The sequence below is a fragment of the Salminus brasiliensis genome, chromosome 14 (genome assembly GCF_030463535.1).
Source record: "Salminus brasiliensis chromosome 14, fSalBra1.hap2, whole genome shotgun sequence".
Classification (NCBI taxonomy): Eukaryota; Metazoa; Chordata; class Actinopteri; order Characiformes; family Bryconidae; genus Salminus; species Salminus brasiliensis.
This window is the reverse complement of record NC_132891.1, coordinates 27,815,492-27,841,248: the sequence shown is the minus strand read 5'-3', so window position 1 is coordinate 27,841,248 and position 25,757 is coordinate 27,815,492. Positions and strand designations below refer to the sequence as shown.

At 39.3% G+C, this 25,757-nt stretch overlaps 1 protein-coding gene across 1 annotated transcript; it reads right to left on the bottom strand.

Moving 5' to 3' along the window:
• Positions 1 to 515: 515 nt before the first annotated feature.
• cd34 (CD34 molecule) lies at positions 516 to 25,318 on the bottom strand. The gene is made up of 8 exons (XM_072696954.1): positions 25,123 to 25,318; positions 12,634 to 12,708; positions 12,119 to 12,375; positions 11,909 to 11,986; positions 6,937 to 7,060; positions 6,809 to 6,855; positions 4,765 to 4,917; positions 516 to 2,957 (listed from the first exon to the last, which is right to left on the bottom strand). The coding sequence occupies exons 1-8, from the start codon at positions 25,196 to 25,198 to the stop codon at positions 2,766 to 2,768; spliced, it is 1,002 nt and encodes a 333-aa protein (XP_072553055.1). The 5' UTR covers positions 25,199 to 25,318; the 3' UTR covers positions 516 to 2,765.
• Between the last annotated feature and the right edge of the window lie 439 nt (positions 25,319 to 25,757).

The window sequence follows — 25,757 nt, the reverse complement described above, 5'->3', positions numbered from 1 at the left end:
ACCTGTTCCCCAGACCTGAATCCAATTGAGTACATCTGGGACATCATGTCTCGCTCCATCCACCAACGTCACGTTGCACCACAGACTGTCCAGGAGTTGGCGGATGCTTTAGTCCAGGTCTGGGAGGGATCCCTCAGAAGACCATCCACCACCTCATCAGGAGCATGCCCAGGCATTGTAGGGAGGTCATACAGGCACGTGGAGGCCACACACAAGACTGAGCCTCATTTTGACTTGTTTTAAGGACATTACATCAAAGTTGGATCAGCCTGTAGTGTGTTTTTCCACTTTAATTTTGTGTGTGACTCCAAATCCAGGCCTCCATTGGTTAATAAATTTGATTTCCATTGATGATTTTTGTGTGATTTTGTTGTCAGCACATCCAACTTTGTACAGAACAAAGAGAGAAATAGAGAGAGAGAGAGAAATTGAAAGACCCTAGTTTGTTTGCAGAAAATAAACAATGTTCCCTAAGATAAACAGCTTTTTCCACCAGAAAAACAGAGAACATTCCATTTACTTTCCAAAACTTTATTCATATCCCAAACTTGCATCAACAACAAAGTTTTCAGTTTAATACAATTCTATTACACAGATCCGCCCCCAAACCTGATGAAACTGTGAAATGTTAAAAAAGGAGTGTGAATAAACATAAAAAAAAGAAATTCAATGCTGACTCTATACACTTCACTGCACTGTGCCTATTGATGTGGCAGCTGCACTAAAAAAAGGGATATGTTGAATTTACTTGATGCATAATTTCCACATAACCATAATGGCAATACCTCAAAGAGTTGTGTAGCTGTAATGCACTAAATTTGTGTGTGTGTATACCATGTAAATGAAACAACACATTGCTTTTTTCAGTGTGGATTCTACCCCATTCAATTTTGCTTTGGCTAATTGTTAAACGTACATATGGATGAATGGAAGAAACTCATTAAAGGGACAAGACTAGGATGAGTTTTGAGATAACCTCTATATCTAGGACAACGCAAATTACACAGATATTACAAAAGGAGCATAATACTGGTTTAAAAAGATAAAGCAAGTACATATTTGCAAATTGTGTCCCGGGCCACTGGAAAGGTAACATTTAAACTGTCACATCTCAGTGCTGGTTGTTGTACAGAATTTGGCAGTTTTGGTGTTTGCTGTGATTGGTGGTTTGCAGTGATGAAAAGGAGTTCATTGTTTTTCAGCGGGGTAAGACCACATGTATGACTCCACAAGTCATCACATTGTCAAGAAAAAGCTTGTACAGGACTATGACCTAGTCTGCACATAATGTTCATATGGACACACATGCATACTTACAGCAAAATACTCATATATGACATCACGTATACTACTGTGCACACATGACAGCTGTTGAAACACACTCACGGATGCAAGAGAACACAACGCACTAAGGCTGTAAATCTGTACGATTCTTTAGTAAACTATTCACTGCAGCATTAAATCTCTGATTTCCAACACAATTCTATTTGATTTAACTGAATACACAACTGTGACTAAAGGAATTATTTACACAGAAGTGGAACAGATAAAAAAAAGCAAATACACCAAGCTTTTTTGGGATGTACAATTAGCCTGAGAATTGTATTTTGGTCAAAAAATAAGCACTTAATTTGTTGAGTCTTATCATAGTTGATCCTGACATTCCAAAATCAATGCAGTTGAATCATCACCTTCATATTGATGTGTAATGTGTAATGGCATAGCTGGTATAGCATTAAGGTTAACATGACTGCCCTCTTTGTGGCACACTGGGGTTTGATTCCATGAATGATTCCAAAAATACACCATTCTTTACCAATGAGTCCTTGGGTAAGACATCTAACATTACATTCCCTTACACTGCAAGTCACTCTGAATAAGAGCGTCTGTAATATGCATTTATACACTCTTAATAAACACAGATGCAGGTATGCACTCATACATAAGACACACACAAGCAAACACAGAGCTCCCACATGTTTCTCTTTGAACATGTCTTCATCGAATGATTTACATTAATCGGAGGAGCAGTGTGCTCTTGGACAAGGAGCCATGTGGAGGGGTAGGTTTTGGAGAGAAGCTGTGAAGCTGTTGAGACATGAGAAGGGATCAACTCAGGCCAACGCTGACTGCTGTCATGGGAGCCAGCTCTGAATCATGGGGAAGGTCCTCCACCCCAGGCCGCTATTTAACATCAGCTCAGCGGACCACACCTCTTATGCTCTTCACATTAATGGACCATCATTTTTTATAATATTATATACCAAAATGACCACTACCACCACCACCACCATCATTACCTGTACAGCTTAACACCATAAACATATGAGATTGTAATTAAATGGCACTTAAGAAGAAGACTTGTTGCCTGAATATATTTCAGTGCTCATCTTCGTTTTATGAACTAACAGTATACCAAAATTACCATCATTGTCATCATCATACCAGAAGACCATAACACCATACAGTATAAGATTGTCATTTTACAGATGAAAATTTGCCAAATGTCTTGGTTGATCATCTTCTTGTCTTATAACACATTTTTAAACTATATAATCAGAATCATCACCACCATGCTTTTTAATAATTAGCGTAGCCCCTATTGTTTTATTGACAAGAATAAAGGAAAAATAAGGGAGTTGGAGCATTTCCTGTGGCAGTCCCCTATTGTCCTTTTTGTAGGCCAAGGTCTACAGAACATGGTTGAGGTTTAGGAGACCTGGGATGGTGGCCTTTAATGCAGTGCTTGTGGTAGTCAGTGACTCTCACAGCTCAGTGTCTGCCGTCTTGGTGGCAGAGTGTCCGTTGGTAGCTGCAGGGGGGTTCTGGGTCTTCACAACTTCTGGGGACTCTCCATTCTGGCTGGGCTTCTCCTGGGACTCTGGGGGGTTCAGAGGGGCCACAGATACCAGAGTGTTGCCCTGATTCTCTTCATCAGCCATGACAGACTCATTAGCCTACAGGAACACACATACAAAGCACTGCATAAGTGCAAATATGATGCATATTGTATGCTAACAGTCCTGTACATTAAAACGACATTGCAAAAAAGTCAACTATTTTATTTTTACACTATTAGCTAACAAGACCAACTACTGAAACTGTATTCTACTACTCCCAAATAAACTAAGACCAAAGCTTGCTTATTTGTTTGAGGTATTTTATGAAGGTCTTCTGCCATGCAGGAGTGTTAGATTGCATGGAGCAAACTTTATATGTTGCCTTGTTAATGACCTTGCAATCTCCAAGATACAGTGGCATTTGGGAGAGAAATGTACAAAAGACAAAACACACTGGGTTTGGAATGCCTCTGTTTACCAACTGTTTACCAATAGAGGTCATTGGCCACAACTTTAATGAACTAAATATCACCAGCAAGATACTCAGTTCACTAGGGTTAATTCAATTAATATATATTAAAGCAGAACAACAGTACTGTAGCAGCACAAAATCCTACATATGCTACAAAGTTTTTGAGTACTAACTTTGGGCCTCTAATAGTTAACTGACGGAAACACTGCTATTAATTTTCTGTGGTTGTTTATAATACCATATGGCTCTATTGATCAATACAGATGGAGCTCTGCTGTTGCCAGCCAACATTAAGGGCTTAACACCCTTTTTCAGAGCTTCATCGTTTGACGTCAAACAGAAAAAAGCAGCTGTGCTGACTTGGCAAGAAGATAAAACAGAGAATGTTTCACTCTCATAATGCTCCAGTTCTGAAAGTTAGATAAGGGTGTGTACTGCACAAAGACTTCTGATTCGGAGCCAGTTGAACTAGAGTTAATCAGAAGCCTGGCAACACCTCTCCAGCAAAAATACTACACACTCATCGTCACTTCGCCCTTCACGTCTGTACCAAATATACAACATACACTTATAGTCGGAAGTCTTGGCAATATTGGGCTTTCAAATATTTATTTAAACTGTTCTTCTTCTGGGGCAGAATGAGTGGACAGCATATTTAATATATGTCTCTTTAATATATAAAAAAGAATTCTGTGCTTTTAAATTTTTTTGAGGCTGTTCTAAAATCAACACAGGATCACAATTATACATATTGAGTCATAAATATACATACAGCCACACATATTATTACTTTAGTGTTGCTGAAAGTACTTAAGTTAACTTAATATTTGTTGAAATGTCTTTGGCAAATTGCCAGATGTTTTGGTTGCCATCATCAAGCTTCTGTTGGAACTGTTTGGATATTTGATGTTTCTTGGCAGAGTCCAAATATGTTCGACTGGGTTGAGGTCAGAACCTTGGGAAGGCCATTTCAAAATTTAATGTTGGCCTGCTTTGTCCATTCAACAACCACTTTTGATGTGTGTTTGAGGGTCACTGTCCTGCTAAAACCCACATGTGTTCAAAAGTGTCAATTGTCTAGCTGATGATTTGTGGTGATGTAAAAGAATTCAGAGGTATTTCCTCTTCTTCATTATTCACGTAATTCTACAATACATCCATGTTGTGAAATGTACCAGTTCCCCAGAGCATGATGCAACCACAACCACTTAACAGTTAGTACAGAGTTCTTGGAGTTGAATTAAGGACAAACAAGACTGCAAGGTAAGGGACAGGCTTATTATTCAACTGTTAATTTAGTAAATGTAAAAATGACTGCACAATTATTCTGAAACTATTATGTTTGTTTTGTGTTTATCTGTAAACTGAAGTGTAATCTTGCATACAAGTCTGGAGAAATATCTGTAATTTTGTGTGTGTGTGATTGTGTGCATCTGACTGATTTGCTCTCACCAGTTTCATGCCCTTGGAATTGGTGCGACAGTTGTTCCTCCACAGGTATACTCCTATCAGTGCGGCAGCAACAACTAAGCCAGTAACCAGCAAGGATACGAACACGGCGGGTGATGATTTCCTATGCTCAGGCGAGGCTGATGCCACTCCCAGCTGTGCACAAAAAGACAAATGACTCAGCTATGGATCTGACTTCATCTATATGGAGAACTCCACCACATCAGATAAACAGCTCGGATAAACAGCTGTGCGGTTTTTGCCATTTAGACTTGCACTTTACCAGTGTGCTTTCTTTGGGAATGCAATTTCCTATTTGGCTAAAAAGATCTAGGAACAAATGATGTAATGCTGGGTTCATGGACAGGGAGAGTCCCAGATAATGAAGGTAAAACTTTATTTTAATGCTCAACTGTTCATACCTAACTTTACTGTCAGCTGATAAAAATATCTGAATATGGTATATATTTAATTAAACTAACTTCACTCTGACCCTCCACTTACTCTGATCTTCCCTAACTGTTATTTACTCTAACCCTCCTTCATCCTTAATCACTCTTACCCTCCCTAGCTGCAATCTAAACCTTCCTAACCGTCACTTGCCGTAACACTTCCATGCCCTCCCTAATCCTCTAAACCTTCATAATTGTCACTTGTCCTAACCCCAAATCACTCTAATTATCAATCTAACCCCTTACTCACTCCTAACCCTAACCCTCCTTGACCATCACTTAGTCTAATCCTCACTCAGTCAAATGTGCATAGCATGAGTTCCCCGGCACTGACTGATTAATTAACCAGAGAAGAGTAGCACTGCTCCACAGCTCAACGTGTTACGCGTGGTGCTCCAGAGAGGCCTATGCTATTGGAAATATTTCTCTACAGGAACTAGATCTAGATCTAGGAGGTTGTGTGTGCATTTGCTAAATGCATTTCTTAGAGGGGTGTCCACAGACATTTGGACAGATGGCTCTTTGCCTGCATAAATAATTATATACAAAGTGTACTATTGTGCGCTATTGTTAGAAGTCAACACATTTTAATTTTTATTCCATGAGTGATTACATTTCCGCCCAGTGGTTATAATATGTATCTATGAGCACATATAGCTTTAATGTTAGTAGGTTTGTAAGAATTACTTACAAATCTACTAACCTACATTACAGTTCAGAGGGACAGGAGAACTGCTGTGGGCTTTTGGCTAAAGACACTAAAATGTATGGTGAGTCCATTATCCCCCATTATGTTCTCTTTATAGTTTCTTCAGATGTAACTTCAGATGCTAGGCACAAGTACAGGCCTGCCTAGAACAATGGAATCCAGTCTGTGATGAGAAAAACAAGAGTGCATGGTTATCTAAACATTGGAGTGTGAGTGCATGTGCTGTGTGTGTGTGTGCCTGTGTATGGAGTTGTGGGAGTGTATCTGTGTGTGCATTTGTAATCTAGTCTGCCGCAAAGGCCATAGATGACTTCCAGGTGTGAGAGAAGGGGAGCGAGACGAGAAAGTGAGAAACAACGTTATAAGGGGAGGCAATAGGAGAGAGAGCTAAAGTAGGGAGGGGAGCATGTAACAGACTTATGTCAGGTGGCCTGACGTCAGTTGTAGGCCCTGGGGTGGTGGAGGGTCAGTCAGGGCTTTTCTCTGTGAAAATACTCACCTTGGTAACTAAATACAACAAGCTAGTCTTACTCTGGTGCTTGATATGCTTAACCAAGGTTTAGGACTTGCCAATTAATGTTCCTATTATCATCAATCAAATTATGCAACTTTTTTGTTTCTTTCTTAATAACATCATGAATTGGGATTCATTTAATTTCAGTTTAGTGGTTATTAAGTGTTTTTATTTATTTACATGGTTTGTGGACACCCCTTTAAAATCATTATAGGAGTCTGCATTTATCCTAAGGATTAAGATCTCAGAAGGACATACGAACAAAGACGTCCCTTTTTGTTTATCATGGATGGAGTAGTTGAACTGTTTTTGTTCATACAGAACTCCATTAAAACAAGGCAAGTTATTTGAGTCACAATATAATATACTCACATCTGCTTTGATACTATCAATCTTGCCTGCCATTCCAGTGACGTCACCTGTGGGAGGAGACCTTTAAGATTACAAATTCTTAACTAGGATCTCCTACAAGAAACAACAAAAAAATTTAATTAACATACCTTCAATGCTTTCTCCTGTCACAATAACATTGTTGGAGTTCTCCTCCTGAAAGATTTCAAAGGAGCAGGTCTGTTTGTCACATAATGCTGTTTGCCGAGATATCAGTTTCCCACTCGTTTCAATCTGTATGGAGACAGAACCAGTCATTTTGAGATTAGACAGAAGAATTTGTGGTGAATGATATAAATATATATATATATATATATATATATATATATATATATATATATATAGTGTGTGCAGAATTATTAGGCAACTTAATAAAAAACAAATATATACCCATCTCACTTGTTTATTTTCACCAGGTAAACCAATATAACAACACAAAATTTAGAAATAAACATTTCTGACATTCCAAAAACAAATCAGTGACCAATATAGCCACCTTTCTTTACGATGACACTCAAAAGCCTTCCATCCATAGATTCTGTCAGTTGCTTGATCTGTTTACGATCAACATTGCGTGCAGCAGACACCACAGCCTCCCAGACACTGTTCAGAGAGGTGTACTGTTTTCCCTCCCTGTAGATCTCACATTTTATGAGGGACCACAGGTTCTCTATGGGGTTCAGATCAGGTGAACAAGTAAGACCCTTACTGGCCAGCCACGCTGTGGAGTATTTGGATGCATGTGATTGAGCATTGTCATGCATGAAAATCATGTTTTTCTTGAACGATACTGACTTCTTTCTGTACCGCTGCTTGAAGAAGGTGTCTTCCAGAAACTGGCAGTAGGTCTGGGAGTTGAGCTTCACTCCATTCTCAACCCAAAAAGGTCCCACAAGTTCATCTTTGATGAGACCAGCCCATACCAGTACCCCACCTCCACATCTGAGTCGGAGTGGAGCTCTCTGCCCTTTACTGATCCAGCCTCGGGCCCATCCATCTGGCCCATCAAGATTCACTCGCATTTCATCAGTCCATAAAACCTTAGAAAAATCAGTCTTAAGATATTTCTTGGCCCAGTCTTGACGTTTTATCTTATGTTTCTTGTTCAAAGGTGGTCGTTTTTCAGCCTTCCTTACCTTGGCCATGTCCCTGAGTATCGCACACCTTGTGCTTTTTGATACTCCAGTAACGTTGCAGCTCTGAAATATGGAAAAACTGGTGGCAAATGGCATCTTGGCAGCTTCACGCTTGATTTTCCTCAATTCATGGGCAGTTATCTTGCGCCTTTTTTTTTCAACACATTTCTTGCGACCCTGTTGGCTATTTGCCATGAAACGCTTGATTGTTCGGTGATCACGCTTTAAAAGTTTGGCAATTTCAAGACTGCTGCATTCCTCTGCAAGACATCTCACAATTTTTGACTTTCCAGAGTCCGTCAAATCTCTCTTCTGACCCATTTTGCCAAAGGAAAGGAAGCTGCCTAATAATTAAACATACCTTATATAGGATGTTGATGTCATTAGACCACACCCCTTCTCATTACAGAGCTGCACATCACCTGATTTACTTGATTGGTAGTTGATCCAAACGATCCAAAACTGTCTAAAAACTTTTTTTTAAAGTTAATCTCTGCTGGAACATAATGGAATCCATGTGTCAGAAGTTGTGTAAAAGTTGTAATGACCAAGTTAGAACCGCAGGGAAATTATGATGCTGATTAGCTGATGGGATCATCTTCAACTCTGTGGTCATGACAACAACACCTACAGTACACTTGTGATTAGCCTAAGATACTGTAAAATCCTGGAGATTCAGTTTAAAAGCTTTTTATGATATTACAAGAACTGTCAACAACAAATGACCAGTATTTGAAAAGTATATAGAGAAATGTGCTTTTTAGCACCAACAGGATTTGGCCACTAGAGTTAACCAAGCACACTTAAGCCTTTTGTTTTATAAGCCACTTTCTTATTTTTTCTTTTTTTGGTGTTTGAATCTAGGGCTTATTGCACTAGTGGAGAAGTAATATTTCACTTTCTCTCCATCAGTCTATGATCATGGCAATATGGGTTGGATGACTAGTGGGCACACATGCAACCAAAATGTCTGCATTTCATATGTCTCACTGCTAGCCTTTGTCTGACACATATTCCTATACCAGTTCCCATGACTGTTGCCTGGATTTCATTAGCATGTTTTAATGGAACAGACATAAAGCCAAGTTGAGTAAATCTTTTGCTTCTGTTATTTGCATGATGTTTGAGAAAAATGCACTCAAAGTTAAGAAACTTAAAGTTAAACTCTCCATCACTTTAAAAACTTGCCTTATTATTGTTCTGTTTTAGTCTGGAAATGTTTATGTGATTTTAACTCTCATAAGAAAAGTAATCTAGTTAACTAGTATGACCAATTTTTGTAGTTTAAGCTGTTCTACTTAGCATGGGGTTTATATGGTAGCTTTGACTTTTCACATGGGACTATTAGATTGTTTTTAGCAGTCACATTCCTGCACTTTTCTTACTGAGAGTTTTATTTTCATTTTGGCACTTATGTACAAGAACAACTCTCAAGACTTATCCCGAGTGAGATGTTCCCATTATTAGTATACTTTTGTCCATTTCCTCTTTTAAAAGCCACTTTCCGTAGCTTACAGATATTTCCAAAGAGGCTTTGCAAGGAGTCGTTCACCTGCTCAGACGTTTTTGCTGAAGGTTCCATTAGATTGTTTGAACAGATGCTGCCTCATCCCATAGCAGCTTGTTTCCGAAGCCAAATGTTTGTAATGTGGGCTCTATCTGGGGTAGTAATCACAGGAATAGAACCTCCATCCTATCCAACAAGCAGGCAATACATTCCATTTGAACAGCCTCTGCCCATCATCTGCAAGGGCACATGCCGGACACAAATGTATGGCGTTCAAATGGTCAGACAAGGGGCCTATTTCTGAAACTGAATTATCACAGAGTAAGTAATACATTGGAACGTCTGGAATCTGACATCTTAAGGTAAGCAACTGGCCTATTCTTGCTTAATAACGATAAAGAGGTTCAACAAGCTTAACCCCTTTAATAGCATATGACCCGTCTCTGGGCCGAAAGTATGATACTATAAACTTCTATTAACACAGAATAGCTCTACCAGTACAGAAGTCCCTGTAGTTACAGAATAATACACCTTGGATAGAATAATAATAAGAAGAATAAGGCTTGCTGCGTTACTGGGTTAATTAAGTGCTGGCAAATGATTTAGAATAGATCAGGTGTACGTTAAAGATGCAAGGCTCAAGATATTCCACAAGAATGTTTACTTGCTTTACCTGTTTTAACTAACGATGGCATATGTACAGCTCCAGAAAAAATGAAGAGACCACCTTATATTATCAGTTTCTCTGGTTTTACTATTTATAGGCAATGTGTTTAGGGAAATTTGCGTTTGCCTAAATTCCAAATAAAAATATTGATATTTAGAGCACTTGATTGCAGAACTGACAACTGTTCAAAACAACTAACAAGAAAATGATTATAATAATTATAATGCAATTAAGATATTATTCACATTTAAACAACACAGTACTAATACTTAAACTTCAAGAGCATTCAAAAATCACTATGGTGAAATAACCTTGACTGCGAATCACAGCTTTCATGTCTTGGCCGGCTGTCCACTAGTCTTTCACATTGCTGTTGGGTGACTTTATGCCATTCATAGTCTGCAAATTCAGGTAACTCAGCTTTGTTTGATGAAATGCCTGGAAAATAAACGGCTGCCATAAACGTAGAGATGCAAATTTAAGAAAAAATTAAGGGGTATCTTATTTTTTTGCAGAGCTGTATGGCGAGTATTAATATCAGAAAAGGGTTGATATTATCAGAAATACTGGATAAGACATCAGAGGGGAAATAAGAATGCATGACATACTGTTGTGTAACAAACCTTGCCTGAAATAGCACACTCTTACTTTGTGATGTCATGTTGTTAGCCTGTACGTCTTGCGAGCATTGTTCTTGTTTATGATGTTTATGATCTAGACCAGTATCATTACTAGGCTATTGTACTTTCAATGCTTCTTCCATAGGGCGTCCATCCTAGCTCTCGTTCCTGCCTGAACTTCTTGTGGTAGTTATAATGCAAGTAAACTTGTCTGCTTTCTCAGCGTCTGCTTATAAACTGCTGAGTGAAAAAATAATTTACTGCTGTTAAAAATACTAGAGCGGCCATAACCTGCAAATTTATCTTCTCCTAACTGAAGCTTCCTTCCTAACTGAAGCTTCCTTTCTCAGACATGTGCATATGGATAGATTGAGGCTGCTGCCACTGTAAACAACACATTATACTATTCATATTAGGACTGCAACAGCCCCTTCAATTCATTCACTTTCCATGGCTTTATGTTGTCCTATTGTTGTTGTTTTTTCCCCCCTACCTTTGCTTCTCAATGTAGTAATTTCAAATTTCTACTCACTAGTTAAGTTCTTTGTATGAGTCACTAGAAGCCAGCAAAACACATTATTTTCTCCTGATAGCAGAAAACTAACTGGCAATTGTTTTACAATGACTGACAGACACTTACGCTAGCTAGTTCATGGGGGAGAGCGCTAGTGAGGTCAGGATGTTGGATAATCATCACCACACCTCATCCCAAAAATATTGGATAGAGCATCAAGGCCAAACATTCCAGAAAACACAGTTCCACTGTTTCACTCCTCTAGCCCATGCATGGCATTAGTCTATTAGACATTGCATTGCCAAATTGCTCCAGAGAGTTATATATATATAGAATATATATATATATTCTATTGGCAATACTTCTCTAGAGGGACTAGACAAGCTGTATGCGCATTTGTACATCTGTGTCAGCAATGCGTGCAACTTAAAGTAGCTGAATGTATTCATTAATTTAAAGGGGTGTCCATAAATATTTGGACATATGGTGTAAAATCTAATGCATTAGAGTATTTAGTGCATTGGATCAACATTATCTAAAAATCACAGACAATTAAAAGTATATTCTGCATAAGCAGAAGGATCCTATGCATTCCAGAGTCAAGTATATAGATCTTTGTTTGGTCATGACATACTCACACAAGTGGAGGGAGATACCAGTTCAAGCTTAACAGCACTTCTATCCATTACTGCCTCCTTTTCTACACATTGTACAATCTGGGAAATTCAGAAAAAACAATGTAAATAATTTACAAAAACATCATACTCACTCAAAACATGTGTTTGTTGTCATGGCTGAATTTTCAATGTAGTGACATAATGCTCTCAATAAATTTCATAATCACTCACCATTTTCAGTTGATGGGTTTGCACAGGGTCAGATTTTTTGATGTCCTTAGAGAAATCTAAGAATTTTAGAATTTCGTCAGTGCTGTTCACGACAATGAAATTTCCATTGCCTCCAGGAGATACTGCTGTTGGACCATGGGCCAGACTGTTCTGGGCTTGTTCAGTAGCTAGACTGCTTCTGGCTTGCTGAGTAGCACTGGTCATGTCCGTCTCAGGTCCTTTGGTCTGGGATGCGCCAGTGGCATCAGTGTTAGCAGCTGCAATTATGGACAGAGAACAATTTAAACAAAACAGAATGATGGTAACCTATGTACTATATCCTAAACTTTGTAGTTATATGCATATTATTGCTGCCCTAACACAACACTAGTAACCTAGGGATAAGCTTTTCACATGCATTTTACAAGCTAAGAGATACAGAGCCAGCATCTGAAGTGAAATAATCATATAGTAGTGACTGATGTAGTAGTGTTATCTTAAATGATTCTACATATAAGCTAATGTATAGTTCTTACCATTAGTATCTGGGATGATCGTCGGGTTTGTTTGGTCAGTCAGGACTTGGACGTCGGTGGCCTGTCCCTGACAACCTACACATAAAGCATAGAAAATGGTGTTCAGTAATGGATACAGCACTAAAATGTACAGAGAAAATTGTAATGATAGTCCTGGATGTTTAATAGAGCACGTAATCAATGCTTCTACTCCTACTAAGGCCATTCTAATTTCTCTCTGTCTATGTCGTTTTTCTTGACTTTCTTTCTTGTTAAAAACTTGGTAAACATTGTTCTGCATTGTAGCACAGTTTACAGAGTGAGTAAACTCATTTTTTAAATCTAAAATCAATTTCACATTCTTACCCCTTATAGCATTTGGGCAAAACAAGCTACATTACAATATTTCTATTCCAAACCTAGCTAGTGCATTCTACTGCATCTGTAACCCTGCAGCAACTGCTAATAAAACAGTGAGGGTTTTCCCTCCTTTTGCTCCTTTCAATAGTGGGGGTTGGCGACCCTCTGATTCTCTGACTGCCCGCATCTCACTTTGACTCCAACCCATATTTTTCAAACATTTTTCTTCAAATGTTACGATGGTTGAAGAGCCACTAATATTGAGAGGATAAACTCTTTACACATGATACTTATGTGGCTTATATAAGTATAAATTAAGGGACTCAATAAAAATAGTTACAATTTTTTGTTACACAATCTTAATCGACTGTCAAGTGACCACCTTGATTATCCAAAAGATAATAACTTCTCAAATTTCCTTATTTGTTTTTAATCCAAAAAAGAGCAAGTCACCTCACCCCACCCCCTTTTTCACATTCTTTTCTCATTTAACTCCAAATGAGAAGTTATACTGGCCATTTTATTGGCCTAGTGTTGGGAGCAGTGAAAACACTAAAATGTGCAATGCAGCATGTCTCCAGGACCAGGGTTGAAAGACACTGCTTTATATTATGTAGAGCTTCTTTAAAGACTGAAACGTTTCCACACACTCATTTAAAAATAGTTCTGTAATGAACCAGCAATGGGAATGTTTGTAAGGAACTAACATGCTTCCTCTAGGTCATTGCTCCAAATTGCCAAATGTTTTTTTTGTTCGATCAGAGGCAGCTGTAGGAGTACTTGTATTATATGCATAGCACCTGCAAATAAAGCATTCCTAAGAAACGTCCCTTGTAGTGCTTCTAGCATGAAGGTGGCATGTTTACTTTGAGGTGGCCAAGGTTAAAAAAGCCAGCCCTGTCTGACCCATCACCCAACCCAATCCATTAACTCCCACCCCCAAAACAATGTGGCATGTTTGCACAGGCACGCAGAGTAATTAATAGCCTAAGTATGGGGTAACACCTCCCTCCATGGCCTGTACAAATAAACATCACTCTGAAAAGGTCCTGACCCTTAGCTTTGCCACGCCTTTCCGTGCTCTCTTGGGTGAGATTTTCCTGCTAAACTAAGGTGATTTTCAGCCCTGACTGCACAACCTCTCAAGTAATCACACAGTGTGAAAGTAGTAAAACGGAGGTGCTCATGATTCTTCTGTGTTGCTAATGGGTTGTTCAGTTTGTTTGCTAATGATTTGCATGTGATTGCTTTGCAGAATGAGCAACATCAGTGTCCCATGAGTGTAGTGTACTGGAACATTCCCATGGACCCCCTGACAGATCCTGGGCATTTAGGGGTTTAGATAAAGAAAAAAACCCCCAAAAAACATCAGATTATGTGTTATTGTACAGGTGGTTTAGGTGACACTGGAAAAAAACTAAATTTGTTACCCTCTATAAATAAACATTGTATTGTGCTTTTAATTATTAAAAAACTTGAGAGATGTTTGTTTTTTGTCAAATTGGTCCACTTCTATACTTTTTCAACAACATAGTTAAGACAATATTGCCTTTGCTTGATGATACGATACAACATAATATACATCAATCTATCCCAAAAATTTGACCTTGCATGCAAAATTCAGACAAATAATGCTATCCTAATGTACTTTGGCATAAACTGAATTATACAAGTCCCCTTAGACAAATTTTGTCCTCCTTGCAATTGTAGCTACAAAATGAATGTGTGGGTGGATCATGTATGGGTCAGTGAAGCAGGGTCCCACATATGAGCCTTTGTAGTATAAATCAGTTTGTAGTATCTCGACATTTGGCACTGGTCTATAGGCAAAGTGCTTAATTAATGCTAAAACATATGCTGAAACTAACTATATATGTTTATTACATTTTTTGTGTTCAGATCTGAACTGAGCCAGGAAAATTTAACACATTGAGAAATGAACTCGTCAAAGGCATTCCTAATGGCATTCCAGAGCCCAGTGTGCCTTGCCATCAAACTCATTGTCACCCAAGCTTCAGAATGCTGGTTGGGATGCATGCTGGGTGACCTGCCACACCCTTGTTAACACCAGAGAGAGCACCACCAGACTCTGATTTTAAAAGACCTCAGCTGAATGTTCTGGCTCAACAGGTGTAAGTCCACAATTTGTGTGACTTGGGAATAGCATGAAGTCTATATTCCTAACTGTAACATATAAACTCTATGTTCTTCTACTTCTAATATGTAAATAAATCATATCTACTCATACCTCTATGAGTGCTAACTTGAAGGGGGGTGTTAATAATAAATGATATCCCACCACAATAGCTTACCTAAATCAATCATGTAATTCAGCTAGGACCTTGTCCTAGTTTTTTTTCAGACTCCAATGAAGCAGTTTCATTGTCATGGCTTTTCTTAAGCTTGGTGCTTGGATTACAGGGTTCAAATTACCATAGTATACATACCATAGGACCACCAGTTTTAGTGGATAGTTCTTTAGAGAACAATTTTTTGGGAATGTATACAAAAGGTTTAGAAAACTGTAAAAAAAAAATGTTTGAAGGTTCTTGCATTTGCATTATGTGATGGTTATATAAATCTTAAAATGGTACTTCACCCTCACAGGCTTCTTTTTCAACATTGTGTTTTTGTGAACCAGACGTGGTTCTTCTATGGCATTGCACACAGAAGTCTTTGTGATACCTGTTTTAAGGTGTAGGTAGCCTTTAAAAGTCTTAATTAGTAATCATGTAATCATGAAAGAATTGGTCTGGCCTCCTGTTGAAGGTTCAGGTCCTGTTGAAAGTCAGAAACCCTCTATGTCTTGCAGGCGCAGCTATTGTATTGGACAATGTGCAGAACAGGCCGTATACTTTAATAGTCAGGACTGGGCATAAATCCTACAGCTCCTAACAGTGTTAATAAAACAGCACCCTGACTCACATAGGCCAAAAACTGACATGTTTATTGATGCAATAACTTTTGGGAAGAATGAGAGCCTCACGCAACCAAGCCACTGCTTCCGTTATCTCACGTGTACAAGGCTGTATGCTCGCTCGTGCTTACAGAAAGCAATATTAGGCTTCTGTTTCCTGTGTCCTTATCAATATGAAAAAAAAACAACAAAGGCTACTGAAGCTATGTTGAGGATGCCAGATAAACCTCCAGACATCTGGGATTGTCATGTTTTGTAGTAAATGGAATCATTGTACACAACCAAGGGTTGGTCTCTATTCAAACCTCTAGCATAAACATGATCCAAATAGCAAGTAGCTTCGAACCAAACTAGCAGTGGGTGATTCACTCAGTCACTGACTGACAGAAAAACTGTATCACTCATTCATGTACAATGAACAACATTATTACTGAGTTGCTGTATTCTGATTTTACTGCTATGTCTTAAATATTTAATACTTAATGAATACACTTACTTGAGATAAAAAGTGTGTTTAAGTGCACGGTTAAGAGTAATACTTAAGTACAATTTTTTTGTTTGTTAGGATTTTACCACGTTTGTGTGGATTAGTGTGCTGTCTTTATCTCTTAGAGTTAATAAGACTGTGTTAATACTTTAATTAGGGCTGATACATGTAAATAACTTCTGACAAAAACAAAAAAAAAACAAACAAACAAAACAACCCATTATATTTTTAAGTAATCACTTAAGATGTTTTTTGCAAGCAGCCACTGCTGCACATTTACCTTAACAGCTTGTGTCAGGAAAGCCTAAAACAATCCCTAATTGCTAGGTGCAGTTAAGATCACCAAATGTGCTTTATGAAAGGTCTCAGCATCCAGCTAACTCACTCATATGGAATTGCTCAGTTAAGTTTCTTTGACAGTGCTGAATAAACTTAAAAGATGGAAATCACAATAAGACCTTTCATTTTCATTCTCATTTCCATTGCAAGCATAGGTTTCCATAGCAGATTCTTCTAAGACTGGGGTTTGCAAAGGGGTGTGGAGTAAACCTATCAAAGTTTTGAGGCAGGGAGCCAAAGCTGGAGCTGAGGAGGAGAGCAGCAGGTCGGGATAAGGGCTCAGAGCCAAGGGCTCAGTTATGATATTATAATGTGGGGTTGACTTGAGTGCAAGCCAGATCTAAATTTTGTGTCCTTTCAGCCAGTGCCCCTCTCCATAGACTGTGGGCTGAGCAGTGACTGTTTTGAATGTGTATACAGCAAAAACGACGTCTCTGAAGACCGTCCAGTAGTTCTAGAGGAATGTCATTGTTAATGTCTTCTATAGAAATAATGAGATACGCAATGTATTTTATTTTAATTTAGCATTACCATATGCCATAAAGTTTCATGAAAATGTAAACACACATATTGTACTTCTTATCCACATATTCTTATGTTTAACATCCTGCATGCATCTTACATAGTTGGTAGTCCACAGTATCTTCTATAGTCCACAGACAGACATTTAAGATGAGTCTTAGTGTGCTTAGGTTCTGCTAGAAGATCTAAATAAATGCTTTATAGCTCCTTCTGATGAAGTCTGAAGAATCTCAAATGCCCAAAATGATGATGCAAGTTCAATGGCAACAAATAACTGAATGTGGATGACAACATTAAACTAGAAAGACAGTACAATTAATACAATAAATATGACTCATTACTGAGTAGATCTGTAGATCTGTTAATATTAAGAATGTAATAATTCAGCTGCAATCTGGAGGGCACTTGCAGTTCCATTATGGCACGGCACCATGTCTGTATGTGCCTGCTAGCTCTACCAGCTAGATGTACAGCCTGCGCTAAAAGTTGAAATACCTTCTAAGTTTGAAACTACACAGAGGAAGCCATGTCTGTTGGATATTGAGCTTGGTGGTTTTGCCATAGGAGGTTTCCCAAACATTAAAACTATACCTATACACAAAACCAACTAAACCCCATACATACACGTTTATGGATGTCCTAGTAAATAATCTCCATTAAATTGACTATAAAATCATGTGAACATCATTTCAACATTAAGCAAATGGTCAGGTATTTGCTGGGATTTAAGTATCCAGAGCATGTGGGACTGATAAACCAAAAGCTCATAAAAAGTTAACAATGTCGTATTTCATGTAAATGTGTACATATAGGTTAATACTGAATCCTGTAGAGAAGTAGCTAAGAAATGTGCTTAGCTAAATCCAAACTGGAATGCTTTACAGCAGAAGATAAACATCTTCACACAACATTGACTCATCTCATATATCCTTACATGCCACATGCACATGGTAATTCCTCACTCTTAAAACCATTCAGGCATGATACACCTTCTGCACTTCTTGTTTTCCGCCCTGCTAAAAAATGTATTTCCCAAACTCGCTCACTGTCCTATATGATGGTTATCTTTACCACAGAGATAATCATCTAATCAAAATCCCTTAACCCCGCTGTGCTCTCGGGGGTCTTACTTGTAGAATGCACTGGCAAAAACGAAAACAAACAAACAACCCAAACAGCGAAAAGAATTAAAGGCTCACACTGAGGGAGTCGTTAGAAAGCTGAGCCTTGTAATCAGCTGTGTTTTACTCAGAGAAAGGCTAAAGATGTGGCGTCTGGCAAGGGAGGGGTTCCACAGATGTGGAAGTCTCCAGGGAGCCTGTGTGCTCAGTGTTAAAAGCTGGGCCCCTTAGCCTGACGTCTGCAGAATGCTGGGTTTGCACGGCTCCACCCAAGCCGCCCAAGAGAGTACCTCAGCTTTCATCATTCTGGCTGTAGTCCCACTCCTGACCCCGGCTCCAGATGTTCTTGCAGCAGGCCAGAGGCTTCCTCTTACCCTGGATCGTCCTGTAAGGGACCGGCAGAGGGACGCTAAGTCTCATAGTAGACCCATGCTCATGGGTATGCGGTGCTGAAGAATGTTCTAGATGGCCTGATGGGTCAAATGCCTCCAGGGTGGAGACACTAAACACTTCTTAACCCTAAATAAAAGTTAACTAAGGAACAGAATGCCTTGTATGTTGTAAACCACTTAGATGCAAGAACATCTTGCGTCCTCTGTATTGTCAGGATGTTTCACAGAGCAATATACACTGATCAGGCATCACATTAGCACCACTTGTCTAATGTTGAGTAGGTCCCCCTAGGTGCCACCACAACATATCTGGCCATTCGAGACATGGAGACAGGTGTTCTTTCTTGGACCACTTTTGGATGGTTCCACTGCCTACCAAAAAAAAAAAAACAGTTTCTAATCATATTCACTATTTGTGTTGGCCTTGTATTTGGCCTCTGCCTTTAACCCATCAATGCAGTGAATAAACACATACATACTAGTATGCAAACACACACAGTGTTCAGATATTCCTCCCATGTGGCATGAATACAAGAGATGTTTCTGCTAAAGCTGACAAAAAATTAAAAGTGAAAATCTACAAAACACTAAATTAAACACTACTATGACCACTTTTTGCACTTAACAGTGTGGGGACGGCTTATGTTACAGACCAAGATGATTGCTATAGATTGCTTCACCAATCAGCCCAATTATCTAAATAATAACAGGGTGAAGAAGTTACCATCAGTTAAGAAATGTTATCCATGTCCTCAAATCCTCAAACAGGACGTGACACCATTAGCTTGTGGCATGATGTGTCTGAACCATCTGGCAGGAAATGGGGACACTACCCCAATATCCCAACAGTGGACCTAAGTCCACTGGGCACAGAAAACAATTTATCTACCCAGTAAAGTGTCCTAAAACCAACAGAACAGTTTCGCTATCAGACATATAACATTTAGGGCAGTCCTAGTTATGCAGTAGCACTGCCCTCTACTGTGTATTGTTTATCTCGGATAAGGCTTGTTATATATTCATTTGTTGCATCAGGTATGTTGGGAGCAACGGAAATGAAAATGTGCTGAGAAATGGTACTTCTGGACCAGTACTGAGAACCACGGGAAATGTAGAAACCCCGTTAGCTCTGATTCATGTCAGAGAAAATGCCTGGCATGCTACAAGCACCCAGGTAGAATATGGAGTCTGGTTCTCTGCTATGCTATGATGAATGGGTGGGATTATGAACGTGGGATTTTTGTCTGTGTGTGCTTGTACCCTTGTAGAAATAGTTTTAAGTTGTAACTCAAACCCTTGTTTCCTAAGTAGCAAACCCCAACACACTCACAATACAGGGATGGGATTTCTTCTCCTTAAAATACCAGCTGCCACCCTTCCCCCGTACTATACTCCACAACATGCTGTCAGCTCCCCGACACTGTATGACTGCAGATGTCCATGGAACGGACCCAAGATCTTGTTCCTTGATATAAGCATGAGGATTCATCCACGCATTGCGTAACTGGATATCTAAATGTTTCATCTAAAGCAAGCTTAATCTACACAAACTCTTTTAGGGGAAACCACAGTAGGAAGCAGGGAAAGAGAGAAAAGTGTGTGTGTTGGGGAAAAGCCCCCCCCTTACTTGCACAAAAGAAAGCTGAGATTGGGGTTTGCGCCTTCCGTCCTTTTGGCTAACCGTAACAAATCCCCTGGGTTCTTTAACACTGTGGTTTAGAGGGAAAGGCAACCATGAGAAAGTCCTGGTGCTCGCAGAGGCAGGAAAAGGATGCAACCTTATGTTTTCAATTAGACAGAATTACCCCTGTGTTGTATTACTTGCTGAACATTAATTATCCAGGGCAATTACTACAGCGCTTAAAAGGCCTTTGGCTGTTTATCTCCGGGGAAAAATGATGTTTGATGCCACAAACTGTCCAGCCAGCTGTCTTCACTAACTAGCTTAACCAATTATCAGCAAACACTATTTCTATCTATTACTATTTCCTGCTGTTTAATAAGGCATGTGCCTTTGTCAAATGTGTTACACTTATTGCCCAATCCATAAGTTTGCAAAACTGTACCACAGTGGCACTATGGTGCACATGTAACCTTGTACTCTTCTTAAATGCCATTGCAATGGAGCTATAATACTGTTATGATGGGTCCAGTAGCAGATTCATCTAATCTGATGTCTTAAGTTTCCACTCGTAGCAGAGTTGTGTGTGCCCATGGTCTAATTACACTCTAATGTTTTGACTCAGTTTGTTGGATGTGCTCATTGTCAAAGTTTCTCATTCAAGATAAATGTGCAGTGGTGGGAGAAGAGCCCACTTTCTGATAAACGCCTAACAATGGTAAAATTGCATCAGTATGCCAGCAAAGCAGGGAACCAAAGACTTATGAAAACAGCAATAACTGAAAGAGGAGACGCGAATACAAATGGCCTTCTGTTGTTCATTAAATGTTTCTAGCAAACTAAAAGCTGACATGGACTCTTTGTTCTGTTTGTGGCCTTGCCATCACATCTATGAGTCTTTGGAACTACAAGTTCTCTCACATGTGCATTTAATTTGTGTTGTTTTGCAGACATATATCAGCATTGCCTACCTTTACTTATTTGAGAAGCGTTCAAAAGCTGAACTGATGCTGCAAACTTCACTCTTCACTACAGATATTATCTCATATCATCAAGGTCTTTCGATCTAACCAATCAAGTGTGTCATTATGTGATGTAATGAGCACCTCCTAAAAACCTTCATTCTCATGGCTAATTACTCTGTATCCTGAGCAGGCCCTTTGAGACAACGTACACCCAAAGTGGAGTGATAAAAGTTACCTCATCTTAGTCCCACACCCTTGGGGACATGACGTTAACAGGAGTATGCTAGCATGGCCTTGGACTGCTGGAATGCATAACTGAAGGGCATGAGAAAATGAATGGCAATCTTCAGACTATGTTTATGTTGGCTGGAGACATAATTGTTTGTCAAGAAGAATGTTCCAGATCCAAGGCAGAGAGATAGAAGAGCTGCAGCTGATCACCCCTTTCCCCCATGGCACGTCTCTTCTAATGACTCTTGCCATCTGTCTTGCTTCTATCACACAGTGTCTCCTTCACAATAATGGCACATATACGATGGATACTTGCTGCGACAAACTTCCACTCCCCTTTGTTGAGACTGTGTGCCTTTGTGTGGCAGGATGATTCTCAAAGTTACCATCTGCCCAGTACTGAATGACTTTGCTGTGTTAATCAGACCAATAAAAATGTCAATCATTCCTGGTCTATTTTGGGACAATGCTGAGCATGCTAATATTCTTTTCAGCCAAGCTGGGTGCTGACTATTTGATGAACATTTCTGTCTCAAGGCTGGGTGAATGTGCTGCTCAAGGTTCTTCTTACTGTTGTGTAAAGTGTTCTGTATCTAACTGACATTCTCCTTAAGAGACAAGTGCTAGCATAGTAGCATTAGCAATAGAAACGACTGTGCTCCTGGTCACATTAGGTGTGTCACTGAGTTAATAAAGTGTGAGTGTTTCCTACTCTCTAGAGATACAAAACCAACAGTCTGGCCTTTTTCTTGAATTATGAGTACTAGGTGGCACCATAATTTTGTTCAGATCTTGTCCATCAGTGCCACATTGCCATCTAGGTGGATAAGGGTTCTATTCCTGATGAGAACTGAAATTGTACACATTTCCATCAGCCTTTGTCATGTTGATTTCAATCAATTTCTCCTCCTTCCTGCTTTACTCACAGTTGTAAGCTAATAGTCTCTGAAATGGGAATGTTTCCATTGGTGGGTCACTGTCACTTCTGGATTCTATGTAGCCAGCCAGACAGTAGCACATCTTTTTCTGTTCCTTCTGTTCCAAAATGCACTTCTTTGTTTGCTAGGCTGGATCATGTCTTCAGTTTATGATAATTTAAGAGAAGACTGTAAGAGAGGGGGGTTATTTAAATATATAGATAGATAGATGACAGGGTTAAAAGGAAGGTGACAGGGTGGTGGAGGATTGTGCATACTTGTCGTAGACACATGAACAAGGTAGAGATAAAATGTATAGGGCGTTAGATTATTTCATAACTCCACTATGAGGAGTAAAAAAATAAAAATTTTCCCTAAGACTGGAAGTCTGTGAACATGACTTATTTAAGAAACAAAAAAAAACTTATCATATACAGTAATATTACATCAATCAAATAACTACAAACAGCTTCAAATGTGATGCATTAATCTAAAGTTGTTAGCAGATGTACAAAATTAAAAATAGGTTGGTTGAGGCTTCTTTAGTATGGGTAATGTTATATAGTAAATCCACTGCAAGTTAAAACATTATGTCAATGGTTACATGGTTCTTCTGTGTGATGGAGAACTTGTATATGATCCTTCTAATTACTAGTGCTAGCATCAAAACCTATTGTTACAAGTTTAAGATTCCTTCTATAATCCTTCTGCATTATATAGAACAGTTTTTGCTATCTGTGCTGCCTAAAGCTTAGTTTTTGTCCATGGCTGAGGCCATGTAATCTGCCATAATTTACGCATGCAATACAGATGTTCTGAAGATACAACAAGAAGATATGTTCTTGTTATACTCTGGACAAATCTCGGATTGTTGAAGTGACTGAGTCATTGATTTATTCAGAAGAATTATTCAGATCATTGAATCAAGTTTGTTTTTTTTCCTACCAAACTCGATTAGCTAAAAACCAGGCAGCAGAACTTTTTTACAAGTGAGGTCGCCCTTAACAAAGTGATTTTTCCTTGTTTTGTTAGAAAGTGATTCTATACTGATCACCGCCAAGCAAAATCTGTCACTTTGGTGCAAATTGAAAGCGTGTCAACAATGTAACAGAATAGTGAGAATGGTCCTATGTCTGCCATTTTAAACCAGGGCGGGGCATGGGGCACCTTCAGCAGCACCTCCATACAATTTCCAAAGGTTAATCAGCTGTTAGACTTTCCAGCCTAAAGATTTCAGAACATGTACACTACTATATGATTACTCCACTTTTTTCCCGTGGTTGTTTGTTAAATGTTTTGGAGGGCATCTACAGGAATCTAGGGCACATTATCATTAGATTACATGTCATGCACAAGCTCAGCCATACTGAGAACAGGTTTTTCAGGGGCTACCAAGGGGCAGGGCAGGGTGGAGGCTGGGGGGATAGGGTGTGTGTGTGTGTGCGGCTGCATAATTAAATTTTCTTTTTACCTTGAAAATTGAATTAGTAGTCAGAATGCATGCTATGTGTGCTCCTTAAGTGTGTGTGTGTGTGTATGTGTGTATGTGTGTTTTCGTTGATCGTCTCTTAGCAATAAAACCATTTTCCCTGGATAAACTGGAGCTGATTTTTCCCCTTACTAGTGGCATAGATGGCGGTGTGTTTCCATGGACATAACAGTGCCAGGTCTACTTTCAAGACTACCCAGTCTAGCCACCAATTTGGGCAGAAATTGTTATCCCGGGCCCTCACATGTAGAGCAGTGTCCAAGGCAGACCTCACCCTGTAATTACCAGTGGCACTGCTAGCTGCCCTACTCTCACCTTTAAAGGGACTGAACAGAGACAGTCTGAACAGATGTGGTAGCAATCACCCACTTGCACCAGCAAACCTGGGCATCAACATAAAAAAAAAAACTCCTTGCTGAATCAACACACATGCAGCCATTTCCCCTCCCCTTTGCCACAAAACATACACACAACCCTCTTTTAGCCCATCAAATGCATAATATAAACACCCATTTCTCCTTAGATGAGCATGAAGCAAACACACAATGAATCACATCCTTTGTGGGTTAGGGTTAAAATCAAAGATACCAAAAACAACATATGGAACTGAAGAATTATTTTTTTAAAAAATGGAAAAAATGAAGAAGAAAAAAATATGTTTCACTGTTTAGTGTTTTCCATCCCTCTATTGCTCCTACTCACACACCCCCGTTCTTACTCAAATGCCTGCTCTGCTCCACCCAGTCAGAGAGGAGGATATACTCCATAATTACGATCAACGGCAAGTTTCCACTCCATGCCAGGCCTCTTTGTTTTAGATTCCCGTTAACGTTTCTACCAGCTTGCTCTGAGCAAACATGGCAAACTGCTGACCATCTAATCATCTTTGGAAAAAACTCAGCTTTTTCATGTTTTATCTTAACTTGTTCATTTAGCTTTTTCATCTCACTGAAACAAACAGTTCTTGTATTTATCTTCCTTAATCAGCAGTCAACACTAATCAAACTAAGCTCAAGGCTCAAATAAGAAGCTTGAAGAAATTTCCTTGAATCATAAAGAAAATAAAGAGTCAAAAAGCAACTCCAAAGCAGAGTACATGGGATGCAGAGTGTCTTTTTGGTCAAAAAAAAAAGTACTGTATGTACTTACTGTGGAAGAGCAGAACACACAGCACCAAAGCCAGAGCCATCCTTCTCCACATCTCATTCATTCTCTTCGTGGCCATCCTCCTTTATGAGTGCGCTGCAGTCTGTGTATCTGTGTAAAGTGCTGGGCGAGGGCTGGGAGGGTTTAGGGGTTTCCTGTGACTGAATGTGTACTGCGCGGGACACACTGGCAGGATAAAGCATGGTTTGTGCTCTGGTGGATTTATATGGCCCCACCACTACCCCTCTCTCTCTCTCTCTTTCTCTCTCTCTCTACCCACACCCCCTCTCATTGGCTTGTCCAACCTCTCCCCTCTCTTTAGTACAGAGTGAGAGAGAGAAGGGGAGGCACATGTGTTTACTTTTGAAAACTGTGTTGTGTATTAGGGTTGGATGTGTATTGTACTACATTTTGAAGGCAATTCATTATACCTCATTCTTTGTAGACCTCAAATATATACATATCTTAAAGTTAGTAGTGGCAATTTCAGCTGGAGTCCACATTTATCATCGTTGCAATATTCATACCCATTCATGGTCTTAGTTCCAAATGCACATAGAAATAAAAGATAGAAATCCACTTTTTTTAAAGGAAGTAGCTGAATATGTAGGTGTTTCAAAGCGTACGGTCATATGGGT

Excerpts from the sequence above, each read along its gene's own strand:
- cd34 (XM_072696954.1), bottom strand. The coding sequence starts at position 25,198 with ATGGCCACGAAGAGAATGAATGAGATGTGGAGAAGGATGGCTCTGGCT. Across the intron at positions 12,709-25,122 it reads GTGTGTTCTGCTCTTCCACA|GTTGTCAGGGACAGGCCACC; the intron begins GTAAGTACATAC and ends CTTTATGTGTAG. Across the intron at positions 7,061-11,908 it reads TGGTATCTCCCTCCACTTGT|ATTGAAACGAGTGGGAAACT; the intron begins GTGAGTATGTCA and ends GTCTCCATACAG.